Genomic DNA, 27751 nt, shown 5'->3' with positions numbered 1-27751 from the left:
ACGTGCTTTGTTAAATGTAGGTGCACCATAAATATAGGAAAAAAGAACATTTTATGCACGTCCTGTCACAACAGTGTATCATCTTGTAAGAATAAATAGGTAATTAGAAGAATTGGTATATATTAGAAGAATTGCTATAATCCTCATGCTCTTCGAAGAAGCAGTAGACCTCCTTGTGAAAGAATTCGTCCTGCGAAGTGCTGCTACCTATTTTTGCCGCCAAGCAGTAATGTGAACATTACTGCGTTCCGTTTTTGAAGGGTAAGGGAAATTACACGCACATGGGGCTTGTCAACTTATGTCGCAGGGCGCAGTGGCATTGCCCCTAATGTCTTTGCTCCACTTGGTATCATAAAAAAATGTTTAGGGCCCTAGCTCCACTATTACTGAAGTTAAAAAATCTGTTTTCTGCCCGATTTCATTGTTCGAGAGTGTAGTTACAAATCTTCTTTTCCCAGAATCCTCTCCGACTCCTCTTAAGCCTGCCAGGGCTAACGGGGATATCGATGCTAATTTTGACAACGTGCATGGGTGTGATGTCTTCCCGGCCGATCCGCCGCCGACTGTACAACGTCTTTTGGTACACTCACCAGTTGTATTTGCCGTTTATGGTGTTACTAATAGTTCATCCATTGAGGTAAGTATTAGCAAGTATTATACTGCATTCTCAATAATACTGTGAAGAAATCCGAATAATAACAGTTTTGGGAAACTCACAAAACAGATTTAAAAAAAAAGCGTAGTACCTACATGGAACCAGTTCCACTACGCTTTGGCTGGCCAAATATGCCATGATGGTTGTTTGAAAAACGAACTTTTGTAAATTTATTTGCTTGGGTTGTTATTTCTGTTTTGTTGTATTCAAACATAGTACAGATAATTCTCTAGTTAAAGACCAGGTAATTTGGTGTGGTTCTCTAGCACATTATTATTGAATACTTTGGTTTTCGCGATTGTTATACATTGGAAAAGAAACTGTTTATTTTTCGGATCTAAATCGCGTACATTTATTTTTTCAAACAAATCTATTGATCGAGTCAGCCGCTACCATGGAACCGGTAAAGGGCCTGTGAAGGTGAAGGTGTGCACGAAAGGAGCTTCCCAGCACGACGTACCATTCCAGTGCGTCTACTGGCGTACCCTGGGCGACAATCGGCGATAACCTTACACAGATTGGCAAATCCTTTCATCACGGTAGAAAGTGTTATAGTGTATGCCATCGATACTATAAGAGAGCGGGCCTGAAACGTTGGTTTGTTTGAAAAACAAATACACATGATTTAGACCCGAAGAAAACATACATTTCCAATTATTATTATTGTTAGTTATTGTATCTAAATAATATTATTGTTTCAATTTGAATTGACGATGTTTTGACAATGTTCTTTAATAACTTTATGTTATCATTTATTGCACAATAAAAATTCAAATCACATTTAATGAAAGGAAAACACAAACAAAATGTACTGCTATTTGAAAAGAATGTAATGTGGTAATATCGTTTAAAGATTACTGTTTTCTTACGAGTCCTGTCTTGTAGCTAATATAATGTAAATAACAGAGTGTGAGTCATTTTCATGCAGTTTTTGCGTAACCATAAATTCGTACAGGTCAAGGTGAACTCACTGTTTTGTTGCAGCGGAGTTTTAAAGGAGGAGGCTTTGAAACCAAATGGAATATATTCTAGTCAAGTCCATTCGAGTAGCAACTTTACCAAAGCGCCTACGTTCGTACCTATTAAGTCTAAGGTAAGTAAAAAAAATCCTTGTATCTTGCCTCTCCTCGTGTATAGGTATGTAATTTTTGCCATAACTAAGACATACGATTTTATTTAGCTTTCAAAAGCGAATATTTTCCAATAAAGGTATTTCTTACCTATTTTATATGTGAATATATCTGAATAGAACGTGTTACGCCCGAGGTACAAGCTCAAGGTGTAAAATAGTATAAATCTAAAATACGTTGTCTTGAAAAATTTGGAGTAGGATACTTTGGTATTTGTAGGTAGTTAATAATGGTAAGCGATTAAGGCGCATTCAAATTAGACCCCTGTACCTAGACGCGCTGCAGTGGCGCGTCAGTTAAAAGGTTCTAGTGTAAACGATTGAAATACTTCAAATCTAAGATGTTTTTTCCATACGTTTCCATTTAACACGGAATTATAATTATGTAAGAAAATGACCCATTTAAAAAAATGTAACTGTAGAAATAAATGTCATGTGGATCGTTACAATCTGCATGAAATGCATTAGTTTTTCTGCTACAGGGGCACCTTTCTGTGGTACATTTTATTTGGCGAGCTTCTCTTGAAAAGAATACAATTTTGTTTCTTGAAAAAAAATTGTTCATTAAAGGGTTATTTGCAATTGCCATAATTGGCTAAGACATTTTATGAAAGGAGTTCTGTTGATAAGATACATTATTACACCTCAGAAACATAAAAAAAAATATTTGTGATTTTTTTAGGAGTTCACTTAGAGATTTTTGTTTTTAACCATCATATCATCATATAACTTTTGAACCATCAACTTCCGAAGTCCCAATAGTGGTCAAATCGATTGGAAATGCTCAACCCTATCTCATCGTTTTGATTATCACTTCCGGACCGCCCCGTATATAACATTAGCTGTATCTAGTATTAGATACGCTCATGTCCACTTAAATCACTGCAGCTCGTTGTCCCATGTGGTAGAGATAAACAGAAATTACATTGCATGCTAATAAGTTGGCAATTGTGTTCGCTAATAATGCAAAATATCTTATTGTAACAAATCATGCTCAATGTATTACAAACTTTTAAATTGCTTTAAATATTGTAATGTCATTCAGATGATTACGTAGATAATATGTTTGCCATACCTACCATACAATGGTTTACAACCGAGCATCCAATCTGAGAGCAAGAAAATTTTAAGAAAATGCGAAAACCCTTTACTTTTGTTTTCTTACATACATACATACTTATAAAATACATTATCTTGTAAAATAGGTAATGTTCAAAACTTCCTTTTACTATTCATTAGCATTTTATAAAAACAATAATATGATAATACTGTTTACAAACCTTATAATGCTATGTACAGACAGCAGCACATCAAGCTATTGACGTCCAGCTGATTGTACATAACGAAAAATAATATAATAAATGAAATGTTTTGTAAATCTTGTAGCAATAGAACTCCTTGTGAAAGAGTTCGCCCAGGGAAGTACTGCCACATTACCTATTTCTGCCGCCAAGCAGTAATGTTAGCATTACTGTGTTCCGGTTATGAAAGGTAAGGGTGCTGGTCAAATTACAGCCACATGGGACTTGTCAGCTTATGTCTCAAGGTGACGGGCGCAGTGGAAGTGCCCCTCAGATCTTTACGATCTAAAGCTCTGAGTGGCATTGCAACTGTCATGGATAGGCGTGTCGCTTACCATCAGGCGGATGACTTGTTTGCCCCGTCACCTGGTATTATAAAAAAGAGAGAATTAGATTATTTTAAGTAAAGCTCAATGCTTTAGCGATAACTACAACCAACGTCAACACCGATGATGCGACACTGGCGATGATCGCGATAATTTTTATATTATTCTTGTAAAACTAAAACACACAAGCCTAGTGGCCGCCATAAAGGAAATAATAATAATAATAACTCTGTGAGTTTCGTTCCAGTCAGAACGCGGTGCATAATAGATTGAATAACACGGGCAGAATATCGAACATTAACGTTTTTTATGTAAAAACTTGACGAATTTCCAAAAACGATTGTTGTTTGTCCTCTTCGGCATTGTTCTAGAAACACGATATACAGGCTGTCCCATGGCTATACCATACGGAGGGAAATTACTTTAAATGCCGTAGATTGAAAATTTTACTGAAAGATGAGTTCATTTTGATTTTAAAAATAATTCGAACTGCATTCAAATATTTTTAAATAATCGCCAGTCTGAACCGGGAATCGTACACGCCAAATGAGAAAATAAAACCACATGTAATTTTACTAAGTCTACTGATTGAAAGCTTCAATCACAGGGATTGTTTTCTTCTAAATAACATAGCATCTTATATAAAAGGAAGACCATGAAATTCAACATTTAATTTGAAATTTTGTTCAGGAATAATTTTCCTGTAAAAGATTTAGTTTACAGAAACCGGTATAATAGTGTGCAAGAGTTACAAACTGACCTAGTATTTTCAACGTTCACCATGAAAGATAAATAAATCAACAGGAAGCGAAAATCAAAAGAGGGAGAATTTGTATAAGTACTACTGAATGGGACACATTTTGAGCACTTGATAACTTGAATTGATATATTAAGTTGCAGTTAAGTGCACCTAGTTATTTTAGTTAAATGTTTAATTTCATGGTCTTTCTTTTATTTAAGATGCTATGTTATTTAGAAGAAAACGATCTTTGTGATTGAGGCTTTCGACCAGTAAAGTAAAATTACAGGCATTCTTTTTTTCACACTTGGCGGGTGCGATTCCCGGTTCCGACAGGTGATTCCTTAAAAATCTTCGAATGCAGTACGAATTGTTTTTAAAATCAAAATGATGTCTTACTTTCACTCCATGTGGCATAGCCGTGTGACGCCTTGTATATATCAGGCAAGTACGCTTCGCAGTTACTGTCTCAACATATAATAACTGCCTCTGTGGCCGAACGGTTATCATGACTGCCACGCAGAAGCCCCAGGTTCGATTCCCGGGCCGGGAGAAATATTTGTATGGCTTACATTTATTTATCTTGTGAGTTTGGGTGTAAATTGTGGTTGTCAATGTGTGTGTCCATGGCACCCGCGACACAGGGTTTCCTTAATTCGGGGCCATGTTGAGTGTGTGCGTTATTTATTAATTAACCTTCTTCAAAAAAAGGAGGAGGTTCTCAATTCGACTGTATGTTCTTTTTTCTTTTTTTTTGTATGTATGTTACGCGATAACTCCGGTATTTGTGAACCGATTTTCATGATTATTTTTTTGTTGGAATGAGTGTACCTCCTTAGTAGTCCCATTTAATTTTGAAGATAATCATCCACCTCTTAGGGTGGCTGTTCACGCAAGAAGATTCATTTTTATAAATAGCGCCTAAATTTTATTATAAGGAGCAATTATTTTAATGCTTGATTTTGCTATTCTCCAATTCAAGGCGTTTTTCTCTCTCAATATACTTTGAGTAGTGAGAACCGATTTTTATTATCTCCTGTGTCAAGTCCCGTATAGTGGCGAACTAAGGGAAGAATCCGGGTTTGCGCACTTTCCGGTAACCGATTTCAATAAAACTTGGTAATTATATGTAATTCCACGTACTTTCAAGGTTGGTTTTTTTAGTACTCTGTAATGAGATTATTTATTTATTTTATTTATATTCATCTTAATATCGTCAACCAGGTTCAGCACCATAGTGTGCTAGTGAGACCATAACTAAAGCACACCTATAGTACGGACGCCACTCTGAAGCGGTTTAACTGGTAGGGTCCATCCTATAGCCACTAGGCTAATGAAACTTAACGTAGTTTTATCAGATATTCCAAATAATAAAAACGTGAAAAGTTTTTGTGAGACGTATTTCGTAAAACACGTTAAAAATACGAATTCATTTCATCATTTTTTTTTTCTTTATGATGAAAACAGAATAAACAAGTGAATTATGGGGCTCGAAATACGATGGACTACTATAGCTATGTAAAAAGAAAAAATACAAAGTTCCGCCAAATCTTTATTTTTCAATACGTTCGTCTACGCAAAAATTAGTTTTATTCGATTGTTATTAGAATTTGAACAAACAGTTTATGAAACTATCCCGTATATTTTTTTAATATGTAATTGTATAATTATGAATAGTAACCGTAAGCGCTTTAGGCCGACAACATTCCGATCCAAGCTGAATTTTACAGGTAAATGAGATCCTAAGTGCTAGGACGTTGTGTAGCAATTAATACGAATAATTATGAAATTCCTCCAACCGTCAGTTAAAGCGTTACGATGCCCACAAAGACAAATTTGTGAGAAATCTGTGACGAATTTCAACTTTATTGTCTTGATGATTTTCACGTTGTTTCCAGCTGCTTACTTTATCAAATCACCCTTAAACGATTAACATCTAATTCATGATTTGACTTTAATTGTGTACAACCAACAGCTGTGTTCAATTGTCTCTAAATATATATACGTATAGCCCACAAGTACACTGCGCAAAAAAGATGAAGGAACATCTATTTAATTTTTAGAGCACTCTAAATTCATTACGACGACACAGGGCTGTTGTAGCCAACTACGGTTGTAGGCAAGTACTGTATCTTAATTAAAATATAAATAACCAATGTTTTTTCGCATATTATTTAAAAAACGAAATACAGATATTTTTATGTGTACTGAAAATATAAAGTGCAAAATAGTATATTTTCACATTAGTTATTTAAAATACAAAATACAATCATGACCACGAAAGTATTTCAAATATCAATTATAAAATACATTTTTATAAAATAATAACAATAATAATAACGCACACACTCATAGCCGCGTATTAGGGAAACCCTGTATCGCGAGGAAACTCTATGGTTTCCAAAAACAAGCCTGTGCTTGTCTATACAACCACAACTCGAAGTATTGAGTGCATAATTCCGGTCCTTGAAAACTTTTCTCTACAACCCTGTGTTTAACTGAGCTCTAGTTTTATTACTCTTCCGTATCGGTTTAACTATTATGAGTCCGGCCTTCGGTGTTATTTCTTCATTCACGAACATTTTTGGATACGGCCCTATGAATACATCGTAATAGTTTGTCGTTTGCCGACTTTAACAATGAGTCTATGATAGAATAGGATGTATACATATATAGGCTTTGTCATGGATCGTAAACATACCCACGACTTTATTTTGCTTCAACTGTGCTCAAAATCAGATTTTCTGATGTGCTCTTAATTTTATTCTGATTTTCAGACATGGTTGTGGATGGCAATGCCTCTCAGTTGTTTCTTCCTCGATCTCATTTGGCGAATACTGTCTCGGAACCGGGCTAGAGTGGATGTTATACAGGTAAAAATTATTTTGTGATTTTCTACACATCGTACACGTCTGTCGCAGCGACTGTAAAAGGCCTGATGGTATGACTGTCAGCCCATTTGAACTAGGTTAGTGTAAGATGCAGCACGCTGATTCGCTTCCGTGACTACGTTAGTATGGATGTCGTGGTCTCAGCTACCAGAGCAGCCAACAATAGCAAAAGCCTCAAATACCTTGATCTCAGCCAGTACTACAGTTTCCCAGAAATCAATACTATTCACATTCTATTTTTTTGTTATTGTGGCTGCGATTTGCCTTTACAAAGATAATTAAGGTGTTAGGTGCCGTGTGAAGTCGATTTGAGGTTATAAATTTATACACCTAATTATTTACATTTTTCAATTCGGTAGAATTATCATGCTATATTTGTCCCACTTTAGATAACTCGTATGTCTGGTCGAACAATCAGCTTGACCCTGAGCTGTCCTGACGAAGAGTTTCAATGTCGTCCAGGGCAGTACGTGCTGTTGCAATGTCCATATATATCTCTATTGGAGTGGCATCCTTTCACAGCTGTTGTGGTAAGTGATACCATCGGAATGCTAACAGTTATTGATTAGAAATGGAAAAATATTTACTTATCAGGACGATTCGAAGTGACTACTAAACTTGATCCGGATTTTTTGGTGGGACTAGGTAATCCTTAAACATGAACAGATGACTGAACGTATAGCGTGAGTATCTATGCAAGTAAACTGCAATGTTAAATGTGTTGATAATACTAATAAGAATCCGAAAAAAGCATCGAAGAAAGTCGTTATTATCGCCTATAGTTACCATCATGGAGCTATATTTTACAGATACCCACATCCAATCGAAGAAATTTTACGCTTTGGATAAGAGTCAAAGGTGACTGGACTGAATCTTTAGAGAATTTACTTTTCTTGAAACGGCCGGATGAAGTTAGGTAAGACCACTTGTTGTAATTCTCCTTCTAGGGATCGGAATAAAATAATATTGTAACAGGATCCATTAAGTTGAAAATTCTTAATGAGGGATCCCAATTAACTCTAGAGCGCATATTATATCAATTCACTGTGTGATTCTAGTCAGTGGAGCCCAATGCAATAAGGGTTTTATTCTTATCCATCACAGTCAACCTTAGTCTAAGTCAAGCCGTTTAATCGTTAAGCTACTTTCAAAGGAATGAAACAATAAGATAAAACAGTAAATTTTCAGTTTAGGTACCGGCTTACTCAATACTTAATACTGTTTTCTTCATTTAATTACAAAGCTAGTAACAATAGTTAAGCCGTGTTTTGATAGGGAAACCCTGTCTTTAGAGACCAAAGAAAGTTAGTCATGTCGCCTTTGTTTTGTTCACCGCTGTTCATCCCGCACAAATACCTATAAATCGCTGATTGAAGTGCTTTAAAGAAAATTGAATCGGTTATAAAGAGTAATTAACTATATATAATACTTTTAAAGAGTATCCAAGTTGGTACTTGTCTGAACATGTGTGACATCTTAAGCACTTTAAAAAGACCTTTAAATACCCTAAAAATAAAGCCAAACCGGTTCTTTTATCTAAATACTTTACATTTACTGTCGTATGTTATTTGTAATGACATCTGTACTGTTTTCAGCATGTTGGTAGATGGACCATTTGCCAGTCCGATGCAGAATGCCCGTCGCTGTCGTGTAGCCCTCTGTGTGGCAGCTGGAGTCGGTATCACACCTTTTGTGGCAATGCTGCGTGATATGTTACGGTTAGTATTCTCCAAGAGTATCTATAGTGTATTAAAACGCTTTTCAGTGATAATACCTTGTTAATTTATATATATCTAATACTTGTTGTCAGCGCAGTTTCCACTAGCCTTTCGCTTAATAACGTTCTAGAAATCGTTAGGAACGGTAGACCAAGTTTATTGACACCTTACATTGTTTACTCACAGTTTCTTCAGATCACAAGCATAAGCTGCCATGTTAATGCCTCACTGTTTTCAGGGAGCCTTTCATTCGAGAGTCCTTAGAAAGTAACATAGCGAAATTACGATTACGAAATCCCGATTATATTAAACGCAACATTTAATCTCTTGAATTTTATTTCTTTTTAACCTTTAGTTACTCTTTTACGCTTTTATGCTTGTAGTTGTATCCGATCCGTATATGTCGTTAATGTTTTGAGTCGCCTGCGCTGCATTAGCACGTCGTAGATCGTGTTTAGAAATTGCACTAATTTTAACATTCCAATCCAAGTTTGAAAACAAAGCGAATGCAAAATTAATGAATGAGAAAACAAATGAACATCGCTACAATTTCAAATTATGAAACTTAAGCTGTTCTTTGAAAAAAAGGTCCTAACCTGAAATTTAACTAAAAAGACTTATTTCATTTTAAGGTGGCCAGGATATTAGAACAGCAATTTCATACTTTTACCTCTAATGTGCGGGCTACAGGTGTGGATTATGACAATTATCGATTTTATTTCAGCAATCCAAGAGGCAAATACCCAGGTCGTCTCCATCTAATTTGGATAGTCAGACACGAAAGAGAGCTTACTTGGCTGGCGAAATTAGCTAACAGTTGTTTACTTCATCTAAGAAATGCGAATCGACCAGATAGATTGCATTTGGAACTATACATTACGAATACGATAGCAAACACACATACAATAGTAAATGAAAAGGGTGTTACAAGTCTAGCGAGCAAAGATGAAGAAAAAGCTACTCTCTTGACTCCCTGTATTAAGAGGAAGACTGAAAAAAGAATAGATAAGCATGACTATTATAGAATAGCAAAGGAATATCCAATTTTAGGATGTCGGGTAAAAAGTGGAAGGCCATATTGGGATCGCGTTTTTGGATATTGGGCGCACTTGTATCCAGAGTAAGTGCTTTCTTTATAATAAAATAGTAGTTTGTAAAATTTTACACATATAACTTGTGAAAGAATTCGTCCAGGGAAGAATTCTGTCATATTTCTGCCACCAAGCAGTAATGTAAGTTTTACTGCGTTCTGGTTTTGAAGGGTGCTCTTGAAATTACAGGCACATGGGACTTGTTGTGTCTCAGGGTGACGGGCTCAGCGACATTATTACAAAAAAGTATTACAGCTCCGTATTATAAAAAAAAAAATATCTCGTTAATTGTTTATAAGTTTTTATTATAGAAATCTAAAGAACGCCTAAAGAAACCATTTTTAGGGTAGTTTGTTCTACTAAATTTACATGAGTAGGCTTTCTTTGTCTTTTAATTTGTATTATTTTAATTTCAGAGAGCATCTCAAATTATTTTGCTGTGGACCAAAGAAATTAGTGAAATTACTTAGAAGTAAATGCAAAAATATCTCAAGAACCACAAAGACCAAGTTAACATTAGTTCATGAAGCTTTCTCGTAAAATGCAACCCTTAATAGAACATAGTCTGTAACTGCATGTATAATTTATAAACACGAACGTGATAGTTATCCACTTCTTAGAAAAATGAAAATATTAAATTTACTGGAACTCAAATGGTTTACTTTGACCTTCCTTATATTAATTTATCAAACAATTTGCAAAGAACTTTATAACAGTATTCGTACAGTATAAGATTGTTGGTTCTCTTTGACATTGAAAACTTTTTGCCAGACACGTATTTGATATTGATTTTAACTAAGACGTCTGTGATAATATTACTGTAGACGACTTAATTATGTTAATAAAATAAAAGGTATCGAAAAGACAAATGATGCCTACCTAACCTAAAGTTGGTAAAATGTACCAGAATCTCATGGCACTAAATAAGAGAAAAATCTGAAGCGTGGCCGAGTAGATGAACGTTCGGCCTGATTAATGCACTTACGAAAATTGGCACGAAAATTCTACTTATTACATTCAGTTTTGATTAAATAATTTTGTAACACGAAATAATAACGATAATTATTAATATAATATAATATAAAATATTAATTTTCACGTTTATAATTAAAATTTATAACACAGGAAGAAAGTAATTTTATTGTTTATTACACAAAAGTTTGATTGTTGGCTGATTAAACATGTAATAACTTTGTTTGGTTTGCAAATAATAAGTAGGTAGGTTCTTAGTTGATTTTGTTAGCGTTTTTTTTGTCATGAGTAAACTTAAAATAACGATAATAATGATTACAATTTTGTGAGTGACCTTTATGATCTCTTAGAAAAATAATGTTGTTCCTTTGATCTATTCTAAAATAAATCTATAAAGAAGTGCAAATAGCGCTTTCACGAATTTCTGTATAGTAGGTTCAACATTAACTACCTCTGTGGCCAAACGGTTGTCATGATGGAGTGCCATGCAGAGGTCCTGGGTTCGATTCCCAGGCCGGGAAAAATATGTGTATGGCCTACGTTTATTTCTCTCGTGAGTTTGGGTGTAATTTGTGGTTATCTATGTGTGTGTCCATGGCACACACATAGACACCCGCGATACAGGATTTCCCTAGTGCGGGGCTTTGAGCGTGTTGCGTTATTATTATCAAAATTTACATAATAATTTACGTTGTTTTTTTATATTTCTTCCTCCTGTTTTTGGGCTATTCGATATTCGGCCAAAAAAACAGACCGAAAAAGCCGAATACCGAATATTTGTTGCAACTCTAATCGATGTTGTCCACTACAAATTTTAATTTGCTTAAGTGCCATTAGATTGTTCTAAATATAATTAGTAATATTAAGCTGAGATTGGTAAATAAAATTACATACAGTTCTATTTTTCTATTTGAACGAAATAAGTAGGTACTTATCAGTAGAAATTCGAAAGTCGTCGCTCTACAAACTAAATCCATGGCTAAAATTTGATAGTATGTTATTGCAGTAGTTCAGCAAACTCGAATTATATAATAATAGCAGACATTGTATTGTCTTCATGGAAGTAACCTTAGTTCTTTTTGCAATCATGTTCATTTGCAAAATGGTCATCACAATGTTCAGTTATTTCGTGGAGCGAGAGAATTTTTTTGAGTTTAATTTAATGTATCTTATGTTAGTTGGCTTATGGCCTGACGAGAATTGGTCGAAAATTCAATATAATCTCTATAAAATATACGAGATCTTTATACACTTACAAACTGTCTTGTTTCTGGTGATAACTGGAATTGGGATAATAGAACATAAGAATGGCGGAGTTACTTTGCTTTTGTCAAACTTAGATAAATCTCTCGTTGCGTACCATTTTGCCATCAAAGCATTTTTTTTTACAGCACACCGTAATCGCTTAAGAGCTCTAATAAATGATATCCTTCATTCGGGGGATACAGTTTCTAAAGATCGAAGGCAATTGATGATAATTCTTGTTATATTTGTCACGGTAATGTGTCTGTCAGTTGTCGGAACTTTTTGTATAGTGGCTCAATTGGAGTTTGAGATGCCTGTGGAAGCGTGGATGCCTTTTGACCCTTTGAAGAGTCAAATGCACCTAGCCTTAGCAGCTCAGATCCTGACAGTATTGTTGTCTCCGTGTATGTGCCGAGCACTAGCTATGCAAGGTATAGTCTGTAGTCTCACGATGTACATATGCGATCAGTTGATAGAATTACAACAAAGATTGAGGGATTTGACGTACAGTCAGGAAAACGAGAACTCGATGAGGCAAGAATTTCATGCGATCGTGAAAAAACACATCCGTATGATGGGGTGAGTAATTCTATGCTTTGCTTTGAATTTTAGTAGCCGTGGACCTCATTGTGAAAGATTTCGTACAGGGAAGGACTGAGTGAGTGGTGAAACTATAGGCTCATGGTACTTGTCAACTTATATCTGAGAGTGACGTGCGCTGTGGCGGGATCCCTCACATCTTTATGATTTAAAGCTCAGAGCAGCACTGCAATTGTTATGGACAGGCGTGTCGCTTATCACCCGGCGCACGACTTGTACGTCCTGTCACTTGGTACTAATAAAAAAATCGATTTGTAAAATTGCAGATATTCGAAGTCTATGAACGACGTGTTCACAGAGTTCTTTTTGGTACAGAACCTTGCAGTTACTGTAGAATTATGCTTGAATGCGATAATGTTTACATTGGTAAGTATCTACTACCACGGAGTAGGAGTGTTAATGCATATGTAGCTACTGGATGTAGAACTATGTATGGGGTTGCAAAAATGGTTTCAGAATTACAATGAACTATACGAAATTTCAGGTGCAGGAAAAGAAAATTCTGGCTCCGTTCTTGGGTTTCTTGCTGCTAGCTTTACTTAACGCTTACATTTTTTGTTACTTAGGAAATGAATTAATTATACAAGTAAGTATATAAGTAAATAAATGCACGAGAGACGAGAGAAGTAAAGGATGTAGTGATACTGATTTCTATTTAGTGTTGTTACTTCGATATGACGTCAATAGATGACGTTGACCAGTTTAAGTTAATTTCTAAACGATATCTAAAATTTGGCTTGGAATCTTATGGTGTACAAAGCCTTCTGAAGAATTTACGCGTACAGTCAAGAGCACACCAAGTTTGACAGTTTAAACGGCCCATTCACTACCTGCATGGCAGTCCGCCGCGCAGGCAGGAGACTGCTCACACATCACCCTGCATATGGCCCACGTATGGAGTCTTGCAAGACGCATTACAAGATTGCAGGGTGGCTTGTACGCTTACGACTACGTTCATAACCCTGCATTACGCGGCGCATGGCAAGGCGGACTGTAATGCAGGATAATGAATACCCCCTTTTTAGACTAATGAATTATTCTTAAAAATATAACATTGACTTACAATTATATGGACGTCGGGTCCGCGCTAAAAAGTGTCCGCACTTGTAAGGCGCTAAAATCGTATACAGAGCGCCAAACTCCGCTTTAGTCTTCATTTGTTCGACTGACAGCGCGATACTGCGATGACATTACAATTTAAATTTCGAATAGGTTGACTTGGGACATGTTTTTCGTGGTTTTTGTATTAGACCCGTCGTCCATTTATTTGTAAGTCAATGAAATATAATATGAATTTTTACCAACCGGGCATTCCGTTTCACCTTTTTTTTTGTAAAAGTGCCTAATAGACCAAAGAGAATTTAAGCACTACGTTTAGTTTTTTTTAGGTACTTTTTATGACGTTTTTAATTAACGTTTGCTTTCCTGCATATACTTACTTATTAAATTTTATATTTAGGTTTATTATAATTGTAAGATGTTTGAGAATAATGTTTACTTCGTAGGTATTCACTTCAGCAACAGATTGCAACAATGTGTTCTTTTAACAATCTAATACTTCACTACTTCTCACAAGGCTCTCTTTTTCTTTACTTAGGACACACTTCCTAAAAATATCTATTGTTATTTATATAATATCTAATTTATCTAGAGTGAAAGCATAGCTTTGGCAGCGTATGACACTTCTTGGATCTCGTGGCCGGTAGACTTGCAAAAGGATCTGCTAATCCTCATAAGGGTGGCTCAAAGGCCTTACCAGCTGAGTGCAGGGGGCATAACGATGATGTGTATTCAAACATTCAGTCAAGTTAGTTTTTTTTCTCTTTATTATTTCTTGTGCGTACCTATCCCATCATAACTTTAACCGCCCTGAATAACGTCAAGAAAAGCCGACGTCACCAGGATTATTTGTAGTGACAAGCTCTGTATTTTAATCGAAACTGACACTTTTAATAATTCTTCTGATTTTACTTTTATACAAAAATAAAAATATTTGAGTTGGCTCTAAATGGTGATAATTCTGTGCAGTAGCAAAAGAAAGCACGCGGCAACTTACTACCAACAACCAACTAAATAAAAAAATATTCATAACAATATTTAACTGCCTCTGCGGCCGAACGGTTGCCATGACTGTCACGCAGAAGTGCCAGGTTCGATTCCCGGGCCGGGAGAAATATTTGTATGGCCTACATTTATTTCTCTCATAAGTTTGAGTGTAATTTGTGGTTGCCTATGTGTGTGTTCATGGCACCCGCGACACAGGGTTTCCCTAGTGCGGGGCCATGTTGAGTGTGTGCGTTATTATTATTATTCAATTAAAAAAACACATTATATTTTACATAATTGAATAAATATATTTTTTAAACTGAATAAATATAAAATACAGTTCTTAAAAGTGTCAGATAGTACAACAAAAACTTACTAACTTAAACTAATTCACTTTTTTGGTAAATTCTTTGTAAGTCAATGGTAAATTCATACTTTGTTGGTTGTTGTTTATTTTTATGTTGTCAGTAATGTAATCCTGTGAAATCGTCAGTGTTTTACAAATAACCCTGTATGAATTATACTGTATTTCCTCTGCTTAAAGGTATAACCACATAAATATAAAGTGACATTTCCCACAAAAAATCTTCAAATTATGTACCAGTTGTAAGAAATTCACCATCTTTCTGGAGATAAAACTCTTAAGTTTATAGTTTTTTTTTATTGAGTTTCGTGTTACGTGCAGAAAGATAGTAATTTTCTTACCATTAGCTATACAAATTAAAGAGTTTTTGTGGAAAATGTCACTTATGTGGTTTTTCCTTTAATGCTTTAAACACATGATTTGATATGTCATTTTTCTTCTTTCAGGCACTGTACAACGGGTATTCCATTTTTGCAGTTCTTAAGGACGCAGTCAATTAACGAGACTAGCTAAGTGATAAGTAAATTTAAAATCACATGTAAAATTTAATGTAAACTATTACAATTAAGTATATAGTAAGTATACCTAGCAAACCTACGGGTCGACATGTTGCCTATCATCGCCATCGCCCTACGCTCTCTCTACCTATAAATCATCCAATGTTATGTGTAGTGTATGTCTTAAATTCAGTGACTCTTTTAAGAGGGGGCCACATAGTGCAAAATCGGGGTCCGTAGCATTTACTACACGCTTTAAACAATAGAAATTCACTCAATCGCGTTGTATTCAGCGCCGGCGCTAGACCATGTAGCTCCCAGGTGCAATCAATACCCTGGCGCCCTCTATAGTCTGTCTCTTTTGAAGATGGAGTAAAATGACATTTCATTACGCAAAAATGTTCCCCTCTTGCAAGCAGCTAGTGGTGGCGATCGATAAATATTCTCTCGACTATTGACTGAATGTTGGTCACGCTTATGCAATAAATAGCTAAACTTGTTTCATTTTAATCATCATCGGTATATTATTCATCCAACTGCTAGAACCGGTTGGAAAGGTTCACTCCAGGGCTCTGTTTTGAGTCCAATACTGTTCAACATTTATACGTTCGATCTGGAAAGCTCCATCAGCAGGTACTTAAGTGTCCTGCAATATGCGGACGACCTACTGATGTACGTCTCCGGGCGATGCATTCGATCAGCGACAATCTTACCGAGCTATCCAGCTTACGTATTTGGCTGTAAAAATAATGGCCTAGATCTATCCCCATCCAAAAGCTCAGTTATTCTATTCTCAAGGAAGCGGATACCTCCGTCCCTTCCTCTCTCCTGACCTCCTGTCATAAATGTTAAATATGGCGATAGGTCCCTCCCAGCTAAGAACCAAGCAAAATTTCTAGGAGTAATGGAGTAATGGACTCAAAACACTAGGGAGTGTCGTACTGTGACTACATTTTGGCGAAATACGAACGCAATCTGAATATTCTAAGATGGCGTCTATGGCGTCTGGTGGGGTGCCCACCCACTTACCATGAGACTCTTGTATAACGCCCTAATAAGGAGCGTCCTGGACCACAGAACCTTTTTGCTACAATCTGGCAATTTAGAAGCCTTAAAAAAGCTAGAGAACATACAATTAACAGCACTCAGAATAATCACGGGGGCAATGAAATCCAGTCCAATAATATGCCTACAAGTTGAATGCTGCGATCCACCTCTTAATTTAAGAAGACAATATCTAAGTGATATGTTCTTTTTCCGTATTTTACAAACAAAATATCTATTGAATAAAGTCCAGCATTTTGCTGGGGTAGCAGGCTCTTTCAGTTATTGGAGACATAAAGAGGAACCCTGTCTTGTAAAAAGCTTTAAGAAGTTCAAGAACATTGAAACTAACAACTACCAGTCAAACCGCCTTCCCCTCTTTGAATATAATTACAACTTCCTCGTTACCAAGTCAATAGAAAATAGTCTGGGAATAAGGAAGGACGACCTCACTCAGAACGCTGAATTTAATAACAAAATCAATAATTAATGGCCGGATTGGCACTACATCTACACAGACGCCTCAAAGCATACGGACAACTCTTGTGTCGGCGTGGGAGTCTACCATTCATAATACAAAATAATTCGAAAAGTTTATTTACCTCCGAGTCCTCGGTGCACACAGGTGAATGCTTCGGCATACTGCAAGCAATTGAATATGTGATTGTAATGAGACTGTCAAAAGCAATAATATTCAGCGATTCAAGCAGCGTTCTACAGGCCCTAACGTGATTTCCCTTTAATAGTCTTAAACAAGCGCCTATTATTTTTGAAACCAGAAATCTCCTCTTCAAATGCTCGGCTCAGGGCTTCTCTGTCGCTCTTGCCTGGATCACGAGTCACACGGGCATCTCTGGCAATGAGATAGCTGACAGGCTGGCAAACGAAGTTGTTCAGGATGGGGACGTCGACCTTTACGCGAAGTATAGCTATCACCTGGTAAACCTACCGAAACGATATCTATACGACGCATGGAAAAAAAAGGCTGGATGACAGATACCTTCATGGGAAGCACTACCGCTTGATTCATGAGTTTATCCCTCGGAAGCCATGGTTCAGCAAGATTCAATTTGCCAAAAAACTACCTCCACTAATTGTAGGCTACGATTTGGTCACGTGACAACTACAGCGCGTCTATTCAAACTCAAAATTGTTTCTGACCCTGCATGCTCATGTGGGGCCTATGGGGATCTAAACCATATCTTCTTCTCCTGCCACTAAATTGAACATGAGACTTTCATGTCCGAACTCCTGGCAATCAGTGTCCCACTCCCCACCTAGATAACAAGTTTACTATATTTATGCAACACAGATGTTTATAATGTACTGGCCTCATTTATCGAAAATAATAATATCAAGCACAAGACACTAATTGTACTTCTGTGACATTTGTCGCACTTAGCAAACTGCAGTGCCTCATTTTCTGAAAATTGGCTCCGATAGTTCAGGATGTATTAGGACGGAGTATGCAGGAAAATGGTTTAACTCTAGTAAAACACATTTCAAGAAAGTTGATAGAAATTCACAAGTACACAATGGATCTTTGGGCATTTCAATGCCTTGTTTCAACAATGTGGACGATATTTCGAGCACAAAACAGCTCACCAAAAATAAATTAATAGTGAAATAATTCGCTCTAAAGAAATTGGAACGTTCTAGTCTTATATAAATTCGTATTACCGAGCTACTAAGGAATTTATTCTATTTATTTATTTTTCATAAAACAAAATTTTTTTTCTGTTTGTACCTCTTTGTGTTACTGTAGGTACCTGCTATAGCCACTATATTATGTAGAAGTAGAGTTTGAGTTAAAAGATCATTCAGTATAATTTTTTTCTTCATCCTCTAAGGTAGAGTTTTTTTCCATCTTCTAAGGGTAGAGTACAAGAAGCTATGCATGTTTCCTGGCAAAAGCTCGTGGCAAAGATCTTAGACTATGTTTTCCATTCTCTAAGCAAAATATTGATAAAAAAGACAAAAAGCCTGTTTGCAATGCCCGTTGTATTGACATTCTGCAGAAAACAAAAATCGAAACTGACACTGGCCCAAGCCTAGTGGCCGCCATTAAGGACATAGAATAGAATAGAAAACAAAAATTTACTTAGATGGCTGTCAAAAAATTTCGGTGAAGTAATGAAAAATATTCAAAATATAGTGTAAAATATTTAAATACATGGCGCCAAAAGCAAGTAATGTTAAGTACCAAGGATGGAAAAGTAAGACATTAACAACAAAACCGAAAACGAAAGCGGTACGTTACTCATCTTTACATTGTTTTATAACGGTTTTATACATATTGACTGTCGTTCATAGGGGTATTTTCATATCCATAAGATAGCGTTTAGCGATTTCATGCACATACTAATAGGTGAACTTAAATGTTTACGATCGTACTACCAAGTAGGAAGCGTATCAAAGTTATACTATACCTGCAGGGCTAGCATGACAGGGCGCGACTTGCGCGAGATACTGCTATTCTCGCATAGAGAATAGTAATATCTCGCGCTTCTCACCGTGCTAGTCCTAGAGTTTGCATAGACCAAAACGCTACAGGTAGGTACTGTCTAATCTGTAACAGTTATGCAAGCCTGCAAAATTGTTGTTTGATGCGAGTGCTTGTATTGAAACCTGAGTAAGCTAGCGAATAAGCGAAGGAAGCTTTGATTGAACCACGAGCGAAGCAAGTGATTCAAAAATAGATTCCTGAATGTAGTGAAGATTTCAAGACACGAGGCGCGAAACAACTTAGCTGTTGAGCGAAACACACAATTTTTCACCTCAATATAGCGATGAAAATGGTAGATGAAAGAAAATCAGGTGCAAGTTTATCTTCAGATGCGTTCTGAATTTCTATGTCGTCACGTTTTATTATCGTTGGACGACTGTCGTGTCTAGCCTGTTCCCACTAGATCGTGACGACAATAGGAGCCGCGACAATCTGTCGTCACTTTTTATCGTGACGTTTTTTTATCTTAGACGACTGTCGTTCTAGCTGTTCCCACTGTGACGACAGTTTGTCGTTGTAACGATAAAAAAATCGTGAACGACAGTTAATCGTGTCGTGCTATATGTGAACAACTTAATTTAAATATACAATCCACGACACTGTAAACTGCACGACAATCTGTCGCGACATGTCGTCACGACATAGTGGGATCGCGCCCTTAGGTGCACCACAGTCCATCGTCAAGTTTGAATTTCAAAAACCGTTTCCACGCTAGCGTGCAGAAACTGCTTGTGCGCATAGATTTCTAATGAGAAAGAAAGCCTTTACAAGCTAGTGTGGTGAAAAATCATCAATTCTTTTTGTGGGTAACCATAGAATGAAATCGTTAATCAACATCAAAATTTGTTTTGTATGGTAAAAAAAGCTTTTAAATAAAGTTGTTTGTCCATACGTCACTAAATAGTATTTTCTACTTTTCAGGAAAAGTCAAAAAATATCGCTCAATACTTGAGAATAAAATGTCCAATATGTTTCGAGAATATAAATAAAGAAGCAGTGTCTTCAACGAAGTGTGGGCACGTATTCTGTACGACGTGTTTGAAGAAGGCTTTACGGAGAATGCCAGTGTGCCCCACGTGTCGCACAAAGTTGAAGTATATCTCTGGGCATCACACTTTATTCCTAGATAGTAATCTCTGCGAAGAAGTGGAGATTCCGAGTGAAATTACAGCGGTCGACATAATTCCAGCTGCTGCTGCAGTTGATAAAGTTACTACGCTTAAAACTTAATAATTTAAGATAGAACTAATAAACGAAATATAATGCTGTATCGTTCTGATAGCGGTTTCGTATGTATACTTAACAACCTGTGTTACGAGCCGCAGTAATATCATCGGAAATCTTAACTTTTTTGATAAATTAATATAGGTACATGTAATGCTATATGCACAGAACAATGTCACGTTAAGTACTTTCTTTTGTAACGTTGTAGCGGGCTTCTAAATCACTGTAAAAATTCGTATGTCATTGTTAACATGTAAGCGTTGCTAAAGCTTTTAATTATACATTTAAATTAATGTGCTGTGTGATTCGGTGCTTGTTATTAACCGACTTCAAAAAAGGAGGAGGTTCTTCAATTCACCTCTAAGGGTGACAAACTACGGGATGAATCCGGTTTCGCGCATTTTCCGGTAACAGATTTCAACAGAACTTGGCAAATAGGTGTAATTCCACGAACTTTTCAGGTCGGTTTTATGCAAATTGTACATAAAGCCGATTTCTCATATTGTATTTCTAAGTATGGCGTCTATTTCTACACTTGGAGCAATGCACCCGGCGTATTTTATACGCGGCGACAACGCTCGGATACTCGCTATAAACGGTGGTCAACTGCGCGTAGGCAAGTTTTAAAAAGATAGTACAAACAAAATTAGATAAAACATAGTTTTTATTATAGTTTTGTTTGTTAATTTGCAACAACATCGCGATGTTGTTGCAAATTATGTGTGCTCGCGTTTGAATCGATTCACTACGGCGCGGCGCCGTAAACGCGTGTTAGTGGAATGTGTGTCGTCCCTCGGTGCGTATAAAAGACGCCGTGTACGTACATACATAGGCTCTTAAAGTTTCTGCATCTTTCTGATTCTTACTTTATTTCCAAATAAACATGATACAATCACTGCTACCGGAAACGCCGTTCAATCCGATTTTATAGTTGCCCAATGATCGCTGTACTTGCCTATAAAATCCTTAATTTAAAATAGGTATTCATTTATCCATTTGAGCAGGGTGATCATGTTAATAAATCATTGTGATGAGAATTGGATGAAAATACTCACGGCCATAGCTAGTAAAATGTGGCAACTTTATAAGTGACGTTCAACGGTTGGGATTCGCTCTGGACCATTTGGAGGGAAAAGTGTCGTTTTTATTTTGACTTTTAATTATTTTGTGAAATCTAGTTTAAAGTGGAATAGGATAGTGCTATTGTGCCTTAATCGAAGATTAAAACGCGAAATCATACGATTCTCGAATTAAAATACCCTTATCGGCCCGTTTTAAGGAATCCCGAGTCAATCCAAGCACGCCACAAATTGCCTATCCTCTTTGTGGCGGCCATTAAACTTCATGTTTAGGCTAATGGCTTTGCCAAAGCCTTAATAAATTAAAAAAAAATATCAACGGTTGGTTTGGCTATGTTGGTATTCCGTCACATTTTTTTTATTAATAGTTTTGGCTTCGATATAAGTCCTTTGAGCCATGTCTTCGTTTAATTATCGGTATCCTCAGTAATATTTGCCATTGTAGTTCTAAGTTATACTAATACTTTTCACTTTCTTTTAAATCACTTAGTTCACTTATTTGGGTTTATTAAATAGACCTTTTAAGCGGCGGGAGTCAATATTTATGTTTTACTTTCACATAGATCCCATTATCATCTATCACTTGTGGTAGTGGAATTCTCAGGATACTCTTTTCTAATTTGGTTTAAAATAAGGACTATAGTTCTAACTTTCTTCATCACTATTTCTTTCTTCGTTTTTTCTTCATAATATACTTAAAATAAAAATAATTTTTGTAAATTCTTTACTTGTAACTTCAAAAACTGTAATAGAAAAAAAAGCCATCTGTGAGACCTATTCTGTCATAGTTGTGTCAATTAGTACAGGGATGGACAACTGACAAAATATATCGTTTCGATGTTTACAAACAATATCGATATCTATTGAAAGAAATATATCGATATTTTTCCCAAAGCCAGTAGTAACTTACGATTTTCACAAATTATGCCTATTTATTTATTAAGTATATGTATAAAATAAAATTCGGAAGATTAAAGACACGTGTCTAAGTAATAGAAAATTTTATTAAAGAAAGATCAGGTGAAAAGTACAATCGTGGTCGTCTGCTGCAAAATATCGAAGGAAAAGAGTTAAATGAGCTAAGAGGCTCCACTAAGTCTACCAATTGTTAGCGAATGATTTTTTTACATTTTGAATAGCTACACATACCTATTTATTTTATTCCACAAAACGACGCTTAGCAAACTATGAAATGGATATTGTTTGCAAATATTAATATAGCACTTGATTATGCTGCTTGATTAGGAAATTGATACTCGAAAAAAAAAAATCGATTGTTGATATATCGAAAAAAAAAATCGACGAATATTTAATGAAATCATTTCGATATTTTATACAACCCTAAATCAGTAGACTGACAAGTGACAGCTCACCAGTTTATTGTATTTAGGCTGACTTTGTTGAGCAAGTCAGAGCAAGTGACCAGTGTAGCGCGGGGTACTTGTTAGCAGCACAAAACAGAAAGTCATATTAAATGACCAAGGTATATTATAGTACTTTGTGAAATCAAGCGAAAAACTCGATACTAGCGAAATCCCAAGAAAAAATTAGCAGTAATTTTATAGCAAATACATTGCAAGCAAAGTAATCCGAGATAAATATTTTCTTGTGTAGAAAAAACGCAATATTTCGTGAAAATGAGCATGAAATTGGACATAAGTACAACAGATACGTATCAAAAATTATTTACGAAGCTTGATAATTCTGATGTTACGTATCAGAACTTCGTAAAGAGACTCGCCAAGTACCATCTTCAGGTGAAGGCTATAATTCAGGTAAGGATCTCTATGTCTTTAATATTTTTTCTTCACATCTACCATTTGAAAAAAAGAGAAGTCAGCATGCATACACTACCCAAGTGTCTGTTAGTGCCTGCTTAGTCAATTTCGTTATTCTTTTTGCTATAGTTGTTAGGTCTTAAACTTTAGGATATTGTTATTTTTTAATAATTTCAGGACATTTTAGAATGCAGGGAGTCGATGGAAGCGTTAAATGAATTGAACGAGAAGGGACGGGCAAAGATAGCACAATTAAGAGAGGAGATGGAGAATCTAGAGGTGTACGGCCGCGAGAGTGGTGATGATAAGTACATGGTGGAGCTGGAATCACAGAGGCATATGCTTGGAGGGTGAGTTGGACCAATTTGAGAATTGAACTTTTGGGTGTTATGGGTAGTACAGGGAATTCCCTGGTTTGAGACCAGTTAGTTAATTGGTTAACGTCAAAAAAGACATGACAGTACAACATTTGTAGTCATTATATTTAGTATTTTTCTTTTTTGCTCTTTCTTTGTTATTGTCTTATTTTGTTTAATTTCAATTTTGTTAATTACGTCTTTTTGTTTTGTTTTGCTTGTCTAAGTGGTATCAATATTTTTTTTTGTATCTGTGTGTTGTGGCGTTGCAATAAATGTCTATTCTATTCTATTTTAAAAAAGTCAATGGATCTCAATTGGAGAGAAGGAGCTAGTCCTCCATGCTGGCTTGTGGGTTGGGGATTTTGTACATTGTTGAGCATAGTTGTAGTTCATTCTCATCATTTTTCATTACAGTTTTTTTTCACAATTAAAGTAGGCAATAATTTGGTAACATGCACGTAATTCAGAAAGATTACTGGCAAAAATCCTTTTGTTACAATTCAAAGCCAGGTCTTCCTTCATAAGAGGCAATCATCTCCCAACTAGGCAATCCCTGTGGATTTTTGAATGTGTGTGTGGCTTCTTAGTTGCAACCTTTGCTGATTTTTCAGACTTTTAAAAGAGTTCCGAGATGCAAACATTAGTAGTTTGTTTGCTATAGAGAAACAACAAAGAGAAGAGTTGATGAAACCACAAGATGGTGAGGAATCCGTTGTCAGAAATAGGAATAAGAAAGTTGATAGAGATGGGCTGCTTAAAATGTCTTCAGGTTAGTATTTTATAATTAATATTATCAAACAAAAAAGCAGTGGAGCTCCTAGTGGAAGACTTTGTCCAGGGAAGTACTTGCCACCTTACCTATTACTGCTTCCAAGCAGTCATGTGACTAACAATACGTTCCAGTTTATTGGAGTGTAGCTTACTAACAGGCACACAACTTCTTCGTTCCGTCACTAAGTTTAAAAAAAAAACTTTAAAAAATACGCCTCTTCTTATCAAATGTGGTGAAAGGATTTGCTAATTGATTTGGTAATTCTTTTTAAAGTTTATAAGAATTTTAAGATTTTGGTGAAGTTTTTTATAATTAAAAAAAAAAATGGTGAACCAAAACAGCTGTGGGTTGTGTTAAAGACACTGTGTGACTCTAATATGCCGCAGTACCAAAATCATTAGGGACGGGGATTAATAGTGATATATTAATTTTTTGTTTAATCATGCAGGTTTTCACAACATTGTCCTTAACAAAAAATGCAAATTATGCATTAAAAAAAAAGTAAACAAAGTAGTGACTGGTTAAACAATAAGATATTAATTACTATTATTACTTTGTTTTTAAATTTAACTACCTCCATGGTTGAAGAGTTACCAGTCTGGACTGCCATGCAGAAGTCCCGGGTTCGATTCCTGGGAGAAATATTTGTGTGGCCTACATTTGTTTCTCCTGTGAGTTTGGGTGTGATTAGTGGTTGTCTATGTGCGTGTCCATGGCACACGCGAAACAGGATTTCTCTAGTGCGGGGCTATGAGTGTGTGTGTTATTATTATGATTATTATTGCATTGAGATTAAATAAATAAAATCAAAGGCACTATTTCACACTCAATACAATTTAATAACAATTAATGAACCTATCAAGTGAGTCTATGAATCCTCTATAGAAGACTGGAGTATATAACCCTCTTTTTGTAACCTGTAATGACTGAGAACATAATCTCACTACAAAGTACTAAAAAAAACCTGACCACAAAAGTTCCTCAAAGTGACCTCAAAGTGGAATACATTTATTTGCCTAGTTTTTTTTAAATCGGTTAACGGAAAGTGCGCAAAACCGGATTCATTCCTTAGTTTGTCACCCTTAGTGGTGGAATATTTTCTTGAAACTTAAATGGGACCACTACTGAGGTAACTTCTTTCCAAAAAAAAAAAAAAAGAATCGTCAAAATCGGTTCACAAATTATCGCGTAACATACATACAAAAAAAAAACAAACAGTCGAATTGAGGACCTCCTCCTTTTTTAAGTCGGTTAAGCCAGTTTAGTTGTTGTTTTTGCTCGAGTGTGTTTTACACTCATTACACCAGACCAAAAACGACAACTAAAATTGAGGCCTGAATATTTTCGTCCAAATGTGACAATAATTAAAAACCATATATTAATATGATATTTAAATTATAAATTTTGGTTTTAGGTGTGACAGAACAGTTACTATCCATTAGTAGACAATTGGCAGATACAACACAGAGGAGCCAAGTTACATTGGACAGTTTAGTGTCGTCCAGCTCTGCAGTACACGTAAGTATTTTTAAGTGAGAATTGTTATTTGTTATGCGAGGTTGCAAAGTTGTTGTTTGACGCGATCTAAGCATGTATTGAAACCTGAGTAAGCGGTGGAAGCAATGGTCGAAAAATAGATTCCTGAGCGTAGCGAGGGTTTCAATACACGAGACGCAAAACAACTTTGCTGCCGAGTGAAACACACAATTTTTCACCTCACTATAGCGAGGAAATAGGTGGATGAAAGAAAAACAGTTGAACTATAAAACATCAGTTTTTTTATTCAAAAGAAAAAGTTTATCTTCGTATGCGTTCTGAATTTACACCGCATCAATTTTTATTCTTGCTTGTACTTTAATTTTGTGTGACTAAGTCATTATTAATTTATTTTAGTTTTTCGACGAATTAAAACAAATTTAATAAACACAGTTAGTTATCATTGTCGATTTAATTTCAATAATAAGTATGAAATATATCAACGGATTTATATTACATAAATAAGTAGGTAATGTATGATAACTTGCGTAGTTGAAAGTGTCATTATCTTTTTCCATCGTCAAGTTCGAATTTCAAAACCTTTTCCACACTAGTGTGCAATAACCACTTTTGCGCGCAGATTACTAATGAGGAAGAAAGCCTTCCCGAGCTAGTGAGGTGAAATTAATTATTAATAATAAAATTGTAATAATAACTGGTGTATTTATCATAGTATATTAATAAATAAATATAAACTGCATTAAGAAGATATGTGATAAGTGTGAACTCCATCTATTTAATAATGATCTAACAGCAAGATAAATTGCTTGCCATTAAATATTATTTATTATGCTATCTGAACGTAAACAAACAGTTTTCTTCAAACAAAAAGTTATCTGTAACGGAGCAAATGGACCTGACTTTAATTTTGATTCCTATAAAAATAAGGGTTAAAGTATAAAATGGCTGTTATAAGAAAATTATAAAAATGAAATTAAATTAAAGTAGGGTTAATTCACCCCACACACGTTATTAGTACATTTCTTCCATCATGCTGGAAGCTCATTTATTCCTTTGCTAGGAATGCGAATCAACTGTTTTGGAACTCATTTTCGACTGTTTCATGGGATTTAACACTCTCAGCGACATGGAACAAACGGTTTTTCTGCTGCAGCAGGCCATGTGGACGGCGCGCAGGACACGCATTTTTTTCACTGCACGCCACGCCTGATCTCGAGCAACTTTTGTAGCAGACCATGTGGGCTGCCGGCGTGACACCTTCAAACTTTACCAGCAGACCGCGCATTACGCCGTGATTCCACCAAAAACAGACGGAATTCACCACTAGGCACGACATCGATACTTGATTACGATCTGGATCAGTTGTAAGAGAAGAGCCAAATAATTGGCTGTGTTCGCCGAACGCAGCCAAATAATTGACTGTGTTCGCCGAACGCACAACTTATATTGTCAGCCTGCTGATGCAACCTTTGACTGGTCAGGACAAAAATCGAAAATAAATTTTAATTCCTATTTGTATTCCTATTCCTATTTTTTCGGCCGGCCACGTGGTCTGTTAGGTAAAGTTCGAAAGTACATGGTAGCCTGTTACAGTTCAATTTTTGAGGGCGGCCGGCGGCCCACCTGGCGCTGAGAGTGATAAATACAACTGACTGACTATAATGTTACCTCAGTTTAGATATAATTTTAGATACAATTTTTTTTTAAATATCAAAGTGTTATAATTATTAATACAAAGATCGAACACTCGGAAAAAACACTCAGAAAAAATTCCTTCGATCCGGTCGGATTCGAACCGACGTCTTCTTGCATACCGTGCCAGACGCTATACCAACTAAGCCACGGAACTTCTGAGTTTTTTCGTTTTTTCGTTTTTTCTGAGTGTTTTTTCCGAGTGTTCGATCTTTGTATTAATAAT

The 27751-nt window shown here is 35.9% G+C and overlaps 3 protein-coding genes across 3 annotated transcripts in view; all 3 read left to right on the top strand.

Annotated features, from left to right (window-relative positions):
• The first annotated feature begins 440 nt into the window (after nt 1-440).
• Nucleotides 441-10457, top strand: LOC113237564 (NADPH oxidase 4-like). The gene is made up of 8 exons (XM_026474122.1): nt 441-637; nt 1640-1748; nt 6928-7023; nt 7431-7571; nt 7851-7957; nt 8637-8759; nt 9484-9879; nt 10267-10457. Exons 1-8 carry the CDS (start codon nt 507-509, stop codon nt 10388-10390), a joined length of 1227 nt encoding a protein of 408 aa, XP_026329907.1. The 5' UTR covers nt 441-506; the 3' UTR covers nt 10391-10457.
• Nucleotides 10458-11936: 1479 nt separating this feature from the next.
• LOC113237474 (odorant receptor 30a-like) lies at nt 11937-15657 on the top strand. The gene is made up of 5 exons (XM_026473965.1): nt 11937-12646; nt 12934-13054; nt 13152-13253; nt 14319-14474; nt 15524-15657. Exons 1-5 carry the CDS (start codon nt 11937-11939, stop codon nt 15575-15577), a joined length of 1143 nt encoding a protein of 380 aa, XP_026329750.1. The 3' UTR covers nt 15578-15657.
• Nucleotides 15658-22855: 7198 nt separating this feature from the next.
• Nucleotides 22856-27751, top strand: part of LOC113237510 (vesicle transport protein SEC20) — a 12194-nt gene continuing 7298 nt past the window's right edge. Inside the window, exons 1-4 of the mRNA XM_026474011.1 lie at nt 22856-23202; nt 23383-23555; nt 24176-24333; nt 25751-25854. Of these exons, the coding sequence (XP_026329796.1) occupies nt 23065-23202; nt 23383-23555; nt 24176-24333; nt 25751-25854 (573 nt within the window). The 5' untranslated portion in view covers nt 22856-23064. The remainder of the gene's footprint in view (nt 23203-23382; nt 23556-24175; nt 24334-25750; nt 25855-27751) is intronic.

This window comes from Hyposmocoma kahamanoa, unplaced genomic scaffold, assembly GCF_003589595.1.
Source record: "Hyposmocoma kahamanoa isolate Upper Pololo Valley unplaced genomic scaffold, ASM358959v1 93, whole genome shotgun sequence".
NCBI classification, from domain to species: Eukaryota; Metazoa; Arthropoda; class Insecta; order Lepidoptera; family Cosmopterigidae; genus Hyposmocoma; species Hyposmocoma kahamanoa.
The sequence above is the reverse complement of the archived record's forward strand: the minus strand, read 5'-3'. Positions and strand labels throughout refer to the sequence as shown.

Excerpts from the sequence above, each read along its gene's own strand:
- LOC113237564 (XM_026474122.1), top strand. The coding sequence starts at position 507 with ATGCTAATTTTGACAACGTGCATGGGTGTGATGTCTTCCCGGCCGATC. Across the intron at positions 1,749-6,927 it reads TCGTACCTATTAAGTCTAAG|ACATGGTTGTGGATGGCAAT; the intron begins GTAAGTAAAAAA and ends TCTGATTTTCAG. Across the intron at positions 7,572-7,850 it reads ATCCTTTCACAGCTGTTGTG|ATACCCACATCCAATCGAAG; the intron begins GTAAGTGATACC and ends TATATTTTACAG.
- LOC113237474 (XM_026473965.1), top strand. The coding sequence starts at position 11,937 with ATGTTCAGTTATTTCGTGGAGCGAGAGAATTTTTTTGAGTTTAATTTA. Across the intron at positions 12,647-12,933 it reads AAACACATCCGTATGATGGG|ATATTCGAAGTCTATGAACG; the intron begins GTGAGTAATTCT and ends GTAAAATTGCAG. Across the intron at positions 14,475-15,523 it reads GTATTCAAACATTCAGTCAA|GCACTGTACAACGGGTATTC; the intron begins GTTAGTTTTTTT and ends TTCTTCTTTCAG.